The sequence below is a fragment of the Pristiophorus japonicus genome, chromosome 32, assembly GCF_044704955.1.
Source record: "Pristiophorus japonicus isolate sPriJap1 chromosome 32, sPriJap1.hap1, whole genome shotgun sequence".
Classification (NCBI taxonomy): domain Eukaryota; kingdom Metazoa; phylum Chordata; class Chondrichthyes; family Pristiophoridae; genus Pristiophorus; species Pristiophorus japonicus.
In genome coordinates this window covers 12,282,609-12,296,426 of record NC_092008.1, presented here as the reverse complement: position 1 = coordinate 12,296,426, position 13,818 = coordinate 12,282,609, and the positions used below count along the sequence as shown (strand labels likewise).

Genomic DNA, 13,818 nt, shown 5'->3' with positions numbered 1-13,818 from the left:
GAGCGCGGGGGGGGGGGGGAGCGAGAGCGAGCGCGCGGGGGGGGGCGGAGATTGCGTGGCGTACGTTTCTGTCCGTGTCCCTCGCTGCGCTGGTGCCGGGTCAGGTTGCTGGACCGGTAGAACCGCTTGTGGCAGACGGGGCAGGGGAACGGCTTCTCCCCGGTGTGGATGCCCTGGTGCTGGATCAGGTTGCTGGAGCGGTAGAAGCGCTTCTGGCAGACGGCACACTGGAAGGGCTTCTCGCCCGAGTGCAGGCGCTGGTGCACCACCAGCTCGCTGGGCCGATTGAAGCGGCGGTGGCACTGGGCGCACTGGGGCTGGTCGCGGCCAGTGTGGGCCCGGCGGTGCACCGTCAGGTCGCCGGCCCGGTTGAAGCGCTTGGTGCAGTCGGCGCAGGCGTAGGGCTTCTCGCCGGTGTGGACCCGGCGGTGGACGGCCAGCTCGCCGGGGCTGTAGAAGCGCTTGGTGCAGTCGGCGCACTCGTGGGGCCTGTCGCCGGAGTGCACCCGCTGGTGCCGGCTCAGGTGGCTGGAGGTGAAGAAGCACTTGGCGCACTCGCCGCAGCGGAAGGGCCGCACGCCGGCGTGGAAGCGCTGGTGCCGGCTGAGGTGGCTGGAGCGGTAAAAGCGCTTGGGGCAGAGCGGGCAGCCGAAGGGCCGCTCGCCGGTGTGCACCCGCTGGTGGGCCCGCAGCTCGCCCGCCTTGCCGAAGCGCTTGGGGCACAGCGGGCAGCCGAAGGGCCGCTCCCCGGAGTGCACCCGCACGTGGGCAGCCAGCAGGCAGCGCCAGCGGAAGCGCTTGCCACACAGCAGGCACCAGAAGCCCCGGCCCTCCCGCCCGTCCAGCGCCAGTGCCTGGCTGGGCCCCGCCGTCTCGCCGCCAACATCCGCCGCCCCGTCCATCGTCCGCCGTCCCACGGCCGCCGGCCGCTCGAACCTGCCGAGACAAAGGGACGCCAATCAATCCGACAATCCACCCCCTCCCCGACGTAATGGAGCAAACGCTGTACGAGATCGGACGTTAAACCCGAGGCCCCGCCTGCCCCCTCGGCTGGGACGGAAGCAATCCCGTCACACTCTTTCTGGAGAGGGCAGGAAGTTCGCCCCGGTGTCAACACCGATCCCTCAATCAACAGAACAAAAACATGATGATGTGCGTCATTATCACGTTGGGCTTTGTGGGAGCTTGCTGTGCGCAAATTGACTGCTGCGTTTCCCACAGGGACGGCACGCCAAAAGTGCTTCATTGGCTGTAAAGCGCTTCAGGACGTCCGGTGTTCGTGAAAGGCGCTATACAAATGCTATATATTGAGGCAGACAAAAAGCAGGAAACTACAGGCCAGTTAGCCTAACATCTGTGGTTGGGAAAAATGTTGGAGCCCATTCTTAAACAAGCAGTGGCAGGACATTTGGAAAAGCAAAATTCGGTCAGGCAGAGTCAGCGTGGATTTATGAAGGGCAAGTCATGTTTGACAAATTTGCTGGAGTTCTTTGAGGATGTAACGAACAGGATGGATAAAGGGGAACCAGTGGATGTGGTGTATTTGGACTTCCAGAAGGCATTTGACAAGGTGCCACATAAAAGGTTACTGCACAAGGTAAAAGTTCACAGGGTTGGGGGGTAATATATTAGCATGGATAGAGGATTGGCTAACTAACAGAGAACAGAGAGTCGGGATAAATGGTTCATTCTCGGTTTGGCAGCCAGTAACTAGTGGGGTGCCGCAGGGATCAGTGCTGGGTCACCAACTATTTACAATCTATATTAACGACTTGGAAGAAGGGACTGAGTGTAACGTAGACAAGTTTGCTGACGATACAAAGATGGGAGGAAAAGCAATGTGAGGAGGACACAAAAAATCTGCAAAAGGACACAGATAGGCTAAGTGAGTGGGCAAAACTTTGTCAGATGGAGTATAATGTTGGAAAGTGTGAGGTCATGCACTTTAGCAGAAAAAAATCAAAGAGCAAGTTATTATTTAAATGGAGAAAGATTGCAAAGTGCTGCAGTACAGCGGGACCTGGGGGTCCTTGTGCATGAAACACAAAAGGATAGTCTGCAGGTACAGCAAGTGATCAGGAAGGCCAATGGAATCTTGGCCTTTATTGCAAAGGGGATGGAGTATAAAAGCAGGGAAGTCTTGCTACAGTTATACAGGGTATTGGTGAGGCCACACCTGGAGTACTACGTGCAGTTTTGGTTTCCATATTTACGAAAGGATATACTTGCTTTGGAGGCAGTTCAGAGAAGGTTCACTCGGTTGATTCCGGGGATGAGGGGGTTGACTTATGAGGAAAGGTTGAGGAGGTTGGGCCTCTACTCATTGGAGTTCAGAAGAATGAGAGGTGATCTTATCGAAACGTATAAGATTATAAGGGGGCTCGACAAGGTGGATGCAGAGAGGATGTTTCCATTGATGGGGGAGACTAGAACTAGGGGGCATGGTCTTAAAATAAGGGGCCGCCCATTTAAAACTGAGATGAGGAGGAGTTTCTTCTCTGAGGGTTGTAAATCTGTGGAATTCGCTGCCTCAGAGAGCTGTGGAAGCCGGGACATTGAATATATTTAAGACAGAAATAGACAGTTTCTTAAACGATAAAGGGGCGGGCAGGGAAGTGGAGCTGAGTCCATGATCAGATCAGCCATGATCTTATTGAATGGCGGAGCAGGCTCAAGGGGCCGTATGCCCGACTCCTGCTCCTATTTCTTATGTTCTTCAACCCGAAGCCCCGTCTGCCCTCTCGGGTGAGATGTAAAAGCTCCCATGGCACTATTTCTGAAAGAGCAGGGGGGAGGGGCTGGGGGTGTGGGGGGAGTTCTCCCCGGTGTCCTGGGGCCAATATTGATCCCTCAAGCAACAGAAGAAAAACATGATTATCTGGGTCATTATCACATTGCTGTTTGTGGGAGCTTGCTGTGCGCAAATTGGCTGCCGCGTTTCCCATAGTACAACAGTCACTACACTCCCAAAAGAACTTCATTGGCTATAAAGCGCTTCGGGACATCCGGTGTTCGTGAAAGGCGCTATATAAATGCAAGTCTTTCTTTTTATAGCAGCAGGAGACCACCATTTACCCCTCGAGCCTGTTCCGCAATTCAATGAGAGCATGGTTGATCTGCGACCTAACTCCAAAATCCCGCCTTTGGCCCATATCCCTTAATACCTTTGGTTAATTCTTAACAGGAAGCTATCAATCTCTGATTTAAAATTAACAACCGACCCAGGATCAATTGCCGTTTGTGGAAGAGAGTTCCAAAGTTCTACCACCCTGTGTGTGCAGAAATCTTTCCTAATTTCACTCCTGAAAAGCCTATCTCTAATCTTGAGACTATGTTCCCAGACTTAGACTGCCCAACCAGCGGAAATACTTTCTCTCGACCTACCCTATCTGTTCCCCTTAATATCCTGAAAACTTTGGTCAAATCACCCCATTGACCATCTAAATTTGAGGGATTGCAACCCTAGTTTGTGCAATCTCTCCATAATTCAACCCTTGAATTCCGGAAATCATTTTGGTAAACCTACGCTGCACTCCCTCCAAGACCAATATACCCTCCCTATGGTGTGGGGCCCAGAACAGCTCACAGTGCCCCAGGTGTGATCTAACCAGGGCTTTGTACAGCTGCACCTCAAGTCACTTGAGAAATACCACCAACGATGCCTCCGCAAGATCCTACAAATCCCCTGGGAGGACAGACGCACCAACGTTAGCGTCCTCGACCAGGCCAACATCCCCAGCATCGAAGCACTGACCACACTCGACCAGCTCCGCTGGGCAGGGCCACATTGTCCACATGCCCCAGACACGAGACTCCCAAAGCAAGCGCTCTACTCGGAACTCCTTCACGGCAAACGAGCCAAAGGTGGGCAGAGGAAACGTTACAGGGACCACCCTCAAAGCCTCCCTGATAAAGTGCAACATCCCCACCGACACCTGGGAGTCCCTGGGCCAAAGACCAGTCCGCCCTAAGTGGAGGAAGTGCATCCGGGAGGGGCGCTGAGCACCTCGAGTCTCGTTGCCGAGAGCGTGCAGAAACCAAGCGCAGGCAGCGGAAGGAGCGTGCGGCAAACCAGTCCCACCCTCCCCTTCCCTCAACCACTGTCTGTCCCACCTGTGACAGGGACTGTGGTTCCCGTATTGGACTGTTCAGCCACCTGAGAACTCACTTTTAGAGTGGAAGCAAGTCTTCCTCGATTTCGAGGGACTGCCTGTGATGATGATGTATAGCTGCAGCATAACTTCTACCCCCTTGTATTCCAGTCCTCTGGATATAAAGGCCAGCATTTCTTTAGCCCATTAATTAGTTTCTGTACCTGCTTATTACATTTTAATGATCGATGTACCTGGACCTCCACTGTTTTTAAGCCTTTCACCATTTAGAAACTACCCCAATTGTCTTTCAGACAAAAAGTCAAAAAGTTCAACAGGGTCAATACAGCAGGGTCTATTTCCTCTGCTGGGGGAGTCCAGAACAAGGGGTCACAACCTTAAAATTAGAATCAGGCTGCTCAAGGAATGCATTCCTTCCCCTCGTGTCATCATCATCGTAGGCAGTCCCTCGGAATCGAGGCAGACTTGCTTCCACTCTTAACACGAGTCCTTAGGTGGCTGAACAGTCCAATACGGGAGCCACAGTCCCTGTCACAGGTGGGACAGACAGTGGTTGAGGGAAGGGGAGGGTGGGACTGGTTTGCCGCACGCTCCTTCCGCTGCCTGCGCTTGGTTTCTACACGCTCTCGGCGACGAGACTCGAGGTGCTCAGCGCCCTCCCGGATGCACTTCCTCCACTTAGGGCGGACTGGTCTTTGGCCAGGGACTCCCAGGTGTCGGTGGGGATGTTGCACTTTATCAGGGAGGCTTTGAGGGTGATCCCTGTAACGGTTCCTCTGCCCACCTTTGGCTCGTTTGCCGTGAAGGAGTTCCGAGTCGAGCGCTTGCTTTGGGAGTCTCGTGTCGGGGGCATGCGGACAATGTGGCCTGCCCAGCGGAGCTGGTCGAGTGTGGTCAGTGCTTCGATGCTGGGGATGTTGGCCTGGTCGAGGACGCTAACGTTGGTGCGTCTGTCCTCCCAGGGGATTTGCGGGATCTTGCGGAGACAGCGTTGGTGGTATTTCTCCAGCGACTTGAGATGTCTACTGTACATGGTCCATGTCTCTGAGCCATACAGGCGTCACCTCAGGTGTAGTAGCACCGTGGTTATGTTACTGGATTAGTAATCCAGACTGATAAATCAGAGACAAAGAGTTCAAATCCCACCACGGCAGCTGGGGAATTTAAATTCAGTTAACTAAATAAATCTGGAATTAAAAAGCTAGTATCAGTACTGGTGACCATGAAACCACCAGATTGTCGTAAAAACCCACCTGGTTCACTCATGCCCTTCAGGGAAGGAAATCTGCTGCCCTTACCCGGTCTGGCCCTATATGTGACTCCAGACCTACAGCAGTGTGGTCGACTCTTCACTGCCCTCTGTGACTCAGTTTGACCAAAACGGCTGCGACAAGTCAGCACTGTGGGAGCAACTTCACCACACGGACTGCAGCAGTACAAGCTGCTCAGCACCACCTTCTCAAGGGGCGATTAAGGACAGGCCAGCGATGCCCACATCCCAGAACCTTAAACCTGCTCCCTCTTGTTCAAATAGGGGGTCGTTACCCTCCTGCCAGTAGAAACACTATCTCCTTATTTACTTGATATTATTTGATGATTTTCAACCCCTCTATCTAACCTCCCCTTGACCTTCTCAATACGAGGGCTTGTTCACGCGCACCGTGGCCTGGATTGGTCGGGGTAAGTTTTGGGTTCAACAGTCACATCCAACCCATCACACCAACTAGCAAACTTCAGATTCTCGGCCTTCCATCCAAGACTTGCATTTATATAGCGCCTTTCATGACCACCAGACGTCCCAAAGCGCTTTACAGACAAGGAAGAGCTTTTGGAGTGTGGTCACTGCTGTAATGTGGGAAACGCAGCAGCCAATTTGTGCACAGCAAGCTCCCACACACAGCAATGTGATTATGACCAAATAATTTGCTTTTGTTCTGTTGATTGATGGATAAATATTGGCCCCATGACACCGGGGGTAACTCCCCTGCTCATCTTCGAAATAGTGGCCGTGGGATCTTTTACATCCACCTGAGAGCAGACAGGGCCTCAAAGTAATGTCTCACCTTGAAAGATGGCACCTCCAACAATGCAGCGCTCCTTCAGTACTGCCCCTCCGACAGTGCGGCACTCCCTCAGTGCTGCCCCTTCCTCAACACTGCCCCTCCGACAGTGTGGCGCTCCCTCAGTAACGCCCCTCCGACAGTGCAGCGCTCCCTCAGTACCGCCCCTCCAACAGTGCGGCGCTCCCTCAGTACCGCCCCTCCGACAGTGCGGCGTTCCCTCAGTACCGCCCCTCCGACAGTGCGGCGCTCCCTCAGTACCGCCCCTCCGACAGTGCGGCGCTCCCTCAGTACCGCCCCTCCGACAGTGCGGTGCTCCCTCAGTACTGCACTGGAGTATCAGCTTACATTTTGTGCTCGAGTCCCTGGAATGGGAGTTGAACCCACAACTTTCTGACTCAGAGGCGAGAGTGCTGCCCACTGAGCCATGGCCTCCTCTTCCCCCCCCCCCCCCCCCCCCCCTCCCTCAGGCTCTGCCTGGCCTCGTTCAATCCTAGCTCTGCCTCTCCAGGCCCAGACCCTCAATCTCCCGGAAGCCAGAAATGAAGCCAGCGTAAACGATTCAACCAGAGTACACCTTGCTAGTTCACAATAACTCATCCTCTCGGGTGGACATAAAAGAAACCACGGCACTATTTCGAAGAAGAGCGGGGAGAGTTCTCCACGGTATCATGGGGCCAATATTTATCCTTCAATCAGCATCACCAAAACAGATAATATGGTCATTATCACATTGGGAGCTTGCTGTGCACAACTTGGCTGCCGAGTTTTCTGCAACACAAACAACGGCCACAGTTCAAAAAGTATTTCATTGGCTGTAAAGCGCTTTGGCTCAGAGACATGGACCATGTACAGTAGACACCTCAAGTCGCTGGAGAAATACCACCAACGATGTCTCCGCAAGATCCTACAACTCCCCTGGGAGTTCGGACGCACCAACATCAGCGTCCTCGACCAGGCCAACATCCCCAGCATCGAAGCACTGACCACACTCGACCAGCTCCGCTGGGCAGGCCACATTGTCCACATGCCCCCGACACGGGACTCCCAAAGCAAGCGCTCTACTCGGAACTCCTTCACAGCAAACGAGCCAAAGGTGGGCAGAGGAAACGTTACAGGGACACCCTCAAAGCCTCCTTGATAAAATGTAACACCCCACCGACACCTGGGAGTCCCTGGCCAAAGACCAGTCCGCCCTAAGTGGAGGAAGAGCATCCGGGAGGGCGCTGAGCACCTCGAGTCTCGTCGCCGAGAGCGTGCAGAAACCAAGCGCAGGCAGCGGAAGGAGCGTGCGGCAAACTAGTCCCACCCTCCCCTTCCCTCAACCACTGTCTGTCCCACCTGTGACAGAGACTGTGGTTCCCGCATTGGACTGTTCAGCCAACTGAGAACTCACTTTTAGAGTGGAAGCAAGTCTTCCTCGATTCCGAGAGACTGCCTGTGATGGGCGCCTGGTGTTCATGAAAGGTTCTGTGGAAATGCAAGTCTTTTGCCCTTTCAGGGTGCCTCACAGGAGCATAAAGCAGACAGAACTGGACAGCGACGCGGACAAGGAGCTATGCAGGACAGGTGACGAAGAGCTTGTTCAGAGAAGTTTTAAAGAGCTGAGAGAGAGAGGCATGCAGAGAGGGAATTCCAGAGCTTAGGGCCTAGGCAGCTGAAGGCAGGACTGATAACGGTGGCTGCTGCAGAGGCCAGAATTGGAAGGGTGCAGAGATCTGGGAGTGTTGCACAGGCTGGAGGAGGTTACACAGCTGGCAGGGCATAGTGTGCTTAAGATTGCACTGGAAATCTGGCTGCAAACACATTGGGTTTTGCAAATAACCCTGCAAATTAACAAGCAAGGGTAAGGTAAATGATGCATGCATCTCCAGCCTCCCCAAAGCACAAGACAGAACTGCAATTGGTCTTAAATCCCTCTGGGCCCCCTCCAACCCTACTCACCTAGCCTGCCAGCCGCTGCCGGGTTACTCTGCACCCTGTGCCTGCACCAAGCTCGCTTCGCCTGGGCTCAGCCTCCCCTGGCCCACAACACAGCGCGATCCTTTGTGCTGCCAGTTCCCATTCAACAGATAGGGCGCTTTCTGGGCCGCGGGGCACTGTGGGGGAAAACGCCGCCATTGCCCGGTGGGCGGACTCCCGCTTTAAATCAGGGCAAACAAAGCTTCCCCAGCACTTGTGCAGCTCGCCGCTCTGGGAGCCATCTGGCAAAGATAACCTCTGGCCCGGGGCTTTTTCTCCACGGATTGTCAGCCTCTACACGGTTAGCTTTTTTTTTTCTCCCAACCAGCTTTAAAACATTCAATTTCAACTTCCGACATTGCAGCAGTGATCACACTTCAAAGAAGTTGCATTTCTGCAGTGCCTTTTCACGACCACCGGACGTCGCAAAGTGCTGCACTGCCACTTTTTTGGAGTGGAGTCACATTGTGGTAACGTGAGAAACGCGGCAGCCAACTTGCGCATAGCAAGATCCCACAAACATCATCATCATCATCATAGGTGGTCCCTCGAACGAGGATGACTTGCTTCCATATGAGTTCATAGATGTTTCAATGAAGGACCCGATGTTCCAGTCCTGAACTCCAATTGAAGGGATGGAAGATGCCTGTGGGTGGATGTTTTTAACGTGGGGTGACCGTTGCACACCAGCCACCACACGGGGCTTGACAGAGCGAGGTCTGGGTCCAGGGGCAAGGGTTAACCAGGACGACTGGAGACCTGCTCTGCTGCACAGACCTAGTGCGCCCACATATCACACAGTGTGGGCTGGGCCCGTGCTGCCCCCTGGGCCCTCGGCTCCCCTGGGCCCCGTACCCTCAATCGCCGCACCACTCCCACAAACAGCAATATGATAATGACCCAGATCATCTTTTTTGTTGGGCCGAAAATCCCGTTTGCAGGCCTTGACATCCTTCCTAAAGTATAGGGGAGTCAAGGGTTCTGGGGAGCGGACGGGGAGGTGGAGTTGAGCCCATGATCAGATCAGCCATGATCTTATTAAATCTAATCATAGCCAGAAAATCTCCAGCAATGGCCTCTCTTCCCACTCCCACATCGTTACCTCTGGTGTCCCCCAAGGATCTGTCGTTGGCCCCCTCCTATTTCCCATCTACACGCTGCCCCTTGGCGACATCATCCGGAAACACGAGGTCAGTTTCCACGACACCCAGCTCTACCTCTCCACCACTTCTCACAACCCCTGCTTGGTATTTAAATTGTCCGACTGTTTGTCCGACATCCAGGACTGGAATGAGCAAAAATGTTCTCCAATTAAATATTGGGAAGACCGAAGCTATTATCTTTGGCCCCCACCACAAAACTGCGTTCCCTAACCACTGACTCCATCCCTCTCCCCAGCATCAATCTGAGGGTGAACAACTGTTTGCAATCTAGGTGTCATATTTGACCCTGAAATGAGTTTTCAGCCACATAGAAACATCGAAAATAGGTGCAGGAGTAGGCCATTTGGCCCCTCGAGCCTGCACCACCATTCAATATGATCATGGCTGATCAGCATCACCACTAAAACCGCCTTTTTCCACCTCCGTAACATTGCCCGCCTCCGCCCCTGCCTCAGCTCTTCTGCTGCTGAAACCCTCATTCATGCCTTTGTTACCTCTAGACTTGACTACTGCAACTCACTCCTGGTTGGCCTCCCACATTCCGTACTACGTAAACTTGATATCATCCAAAACTCAGCAGCCTGGGCCCCAAGCTCTGGAACTTCCTCCCCATACCTCTCCGCCTCTCTACCTCTCTTTCCTCCTTTAAGGCGCTCGTTAAAACCTACCTCTTTAACCAACCTTTTGGTCATCTGTTTTAATTTCTTCTGTGGCTTGGTGTCAAATTTATCTGTTTGTCTGCAACACTGTTGTGAAGCACCCTGGGATGTTTTACTATGTTAAAGGTGTTATATAAATAAAAGTTATTATTATCTGTGAGGTTCCTGGGCAGTGGATGACATCACGCTTCCTTCGTAAAATAAACTCGCCCACAAGACATGTCTAAAGAGCTAATTTGAATAGGCCATGCCTCCCGTTTTTGTTTAACTGTTCATAGTCTGCAACATTGAAAGTGGCTGGGAAGCTTTTAAGGTAAGATGTTTCTGTACAATTTTGAAAGATTATTGTACTCTTTCAGAACATTTTAAAGACTTTACAATTTTTTAAAAATTTGTCAGTTTTAAAGACTTTCAAAGAGATTTAAAGCAATTTAATGCAGTACCCTTGTTTAAGAAGGGAAAAAAGGATAGGCCGAGTAATTACAGGCCTGTCAGCCTAATCTCAGTGGTGGGAAAATTATTGGAAAAACTCCTGAAAGACAGGATAAATCTGCATTGGGAAAGCCAAGGATTAATTAGGGACAGTCAGCACGGATTTGTTAAGGGAAGATTGTGTTTGACTAACCTGATTGAATTTTTTGAGGCGGTAACCAAGAGGGTCGATGAGGGTAGTGTGTACGATGTAGTATATATGGACTTTAGCAAAGCTTTTGATAAGGTCCCACATGGTAGACTGGTCACGAAGGTTAAAGCCTGTGGGATCCAGGGCAAAGTGGCAAGTTGGATCCAAAATTGGCTTGGAGGTAGGAAGCAAAGGGTAATGGTTGATGGATGTTTTTGTGACTGGGAAGGATGTTTCCAGTGGGGTTCCACAGGGTTCAGTGCTGGGTCCCTTGCTTTTTGTGGTATATATCAACGATTTAGATTTGAATATAGGGAGTATGATTAAGAAGTTTGCAGACGACACTAAAATTTGCTGTGTGGTTGATAATGAAGAGGAAAGTCATGGGCTGCAGGAGGATATCAATCTACTGGTCAGGTGGGCAGAGCAGTGGCAAATGGAATTTAATTCAGAGAAGTGTGAGGTGATGCACTTTGGGAGGGCTAATAAGGAAAGGGTATACACATTGAGCGGTAGGCCACTTAATAGTGTAGTTGAACAAAGGGACCTTGGAGTGCTTGTCCACAGATCCCTGAAGGTAGCAGGCCAGGTGGATAAGGTGAGTAAAGAAGGCATACGGAATGCTTGCCTTTATTGGCCGAGGCATAGAATACAAGAGCAGGGAGGTTATGCTTAAATTGTATAATACTTTAGTTAGGCCACAGCTGGAGTACTGCGTGCAGTTCTGGTCGCCGAATTATAGGAAGGATGTGATTGCCCTTGTGCGGGCCCAAGCCCAGGCCCAAGAAACAACACCCTGCATTATCTGCTTCACACACACACCCGGTGCGGGCCTCAGGCCCCGAACGAGAACCTGTGGCTCCGGCCTTTCCCCGAGCGGGGGCCCTGAGGGGCAGCTGCAGGGCTTTCTCCCGGTGACAGGCCTGGGGGGGACGGCCGCCACCTTGAGAGCTCAGGGGGCAGCAGGGCGCATGCGCGGCCTGTCCCTGGGCCAGGAACCAGGAGGAGAGAATGTTGTGAATTTCCATCCTGGACTCACAGTGAAAGCTTTTGTAAACTGCTGTTCCAGGCTGTGAGAGAAGGGGGGGGGGGGCAGCATTTACAGGACGCAAACTCACACCCAACACAACTTACCTTTAAAACGTTACAGGAGAAATGGTGACTGGTCAGCAAGCGTGGGTAAAGAAAGAAGAATCATTTAACAGTAATAGTAACAGACTTCAAAACATCGACTGGTTGCAATGGGCAAACACATGGCAGATATAATGGTGGGCCGCCCCGACCTGTGTGAGAACACCACCGCAGGTCGGGGCTACAGAGCTGGAGCGCCAGGTCCTGGAACATCGGGGCGAAGGAGCAGCAAATGAGGGTATGGGGCCCAGGGGGCAGCACGGGCCCAGCCCACACTGTGTGCGATATGTGCGCGCACTGGGTCCCTGCAGCAGAGCAGGTCTCCAGTCGTCCTGGTTAATCCATGCCGCTGGATAAAGACCTTGCTCCGTCAAGCCCGTGGGGTGGCTGATGTGCAACGGTCACCCCACGTTAAAAATAATTCACGCACAGGCATCTTCCACCCTTCAACTGGAGTTCAGGACTGGAACATCGGGTCCTTCATTGAAACATCTGAACTCTCATGGAAGCAAGTCATCCTCGCTCGCGGGACGGCCTATGATGATGATGACTGCACGAGAGGGGGTGCAGGGGAGATTTACTCGGATGCTGTCTGGAATGGAGAATGTTAGTTATGAGGACAGATTGGATAGGCTGGTTTTGTTCTCATTGGAACAGAGGAGGTTGACAGGAGACCTCATTGAGATGTACAAAATATTGAGGGGCCTGGACATAGTGGATAGTAAGGGTCTATTTCCATTGGTGGAGGGGTCTATTACGAGGGGGCATAGTTTTAAGGTGGTTGGTTGAAGGTTTAGAGGGGATTTGAGGGGGGCTTCTTTACGCAGAGGGTTGTGGGAATCTGGAATTCGCTGCCTGGAAGAGTGGTGGATGCAGAAACCCTCACCACTGTTAAGAGATGGTTGGATGTGCACTTAAAGTGCCGTAACCTGCAGGGTTACGGACCTAGAGCTGGTAATTGGGATTAGACTGGATGACCTCTTGCTGGCCGGCGCAGATATAATGGTAAGTACTGCAGGGAATCAAATACGGTCAGGGTGATCTCCTGGACTAGTGTCGATCGCCTGGATGGGTCGGAGAGGAATTTTCCCAGATTGTTTCTCCATTAATTGGCCTGGGTTTTTATCTGGTTTTTGCCTCTCCCAGGAGAACACATGGCTCCGGTTGGGGTGGAGTGTAGAATGTTTCAGTATAAGGGGTGTTGCAGTTGTGTGAGGCGGACTGGTTGGGCTGGGTGCTCTTTGCCTTTCTGTGATTGTTCATAGGTTTATATGTAACCTTCAGGGCTGCTGACCGAGGGCCATGCAGCTCTTTGTCGGCCGGCGTGGACACGATGGGCTGGAATGGCCTCCTTCTGCGCTGTAAATTTCTATGTTTCTATGTTTAAAGACTTTTAAAAATCTTGAAATAATTTGAAATAATTAAAAGTTGAGTGAAATGCAAGTATCAAACTCATGAAAAGAGCTCAGAATTTCACTGACGGTGATCTCAGCACATGCCTCAGACACAGTTAATTCAGAGACTAGGGTCCTGAACTTAAAGAAAGAAAACTTCGATGGTATGAGACGTGATTTGGCTAGGATAGACTGGCGAATGATACTTAAAGGGTTGACAGTGGATCGCATCAAACAAGAAATTGGGGACCGCATCAAACAAGAAATAAGGAATGTGTGCAATAAAGGTACAGCAGTTATCATGGGCGACTTTAATCTACATATTAATTGGGCTAATCAAACTGGTAGCAATGCGGTGGAGGAGGATTTCCTGGAGTGTATTAGGGATGGTTTTCTAGACCAATATGTCGAGGAACCAACAGAGTGCTGGCTATCCTAGACTGGGTGATGTGTAATGAGAAGGGACTAATTGCAATCTTGTTGTGCGAGGCCCCTTGGGAAAGAGTGACCATAATATGGTAGAATTCTTTATTAAGATGGAGAGTGACACAGTTAAATCAGAAACTAGGATGCTGAACTTAAGGAAAGGTAACTTCAACGGCATGAGGCCTGAATTGGCTAGAATAGACTGGCAAGTGATAGTTAAAGGGTTGACAGTGGATAGACAATGGCAGACATTTAAAGATCACATGGATGAATTACAACTATTGTACAT

At 51.8% G+C, this 13,818-nt stretch overlaps 1 protein-coding gene across 1 annotated transcript in view; it reads right to left on the bottom strand.

Annotated features, from left to right (window-relative positions):
• The window catches only part of LOC139240577 (zinc finger protein 391-like), a 12,447-nt gene extending 841 nt beyond the window's left edge, over nucleotides 1–11,606 (bottom strand). Inside the window, exons 1-2 of the mRNA XM_070869120.1 lie at nucleotides 11,401–11,606; nucleotides 65–936 (exon numbers count right to left, since the gene is read on the bottom strand). Coding sequence (XP_070725221.1) covers nucleotides 65–936; nucleotides 11,401–11,606 — 1,078 coding nt within the window. The remainder of the gene's footprint in view (nucleotides 1–64; nucleotides 937–11,400) is intronic.
• Nucleotides 11,607–13,818: the final 2,212 nt, after the last annotated feature.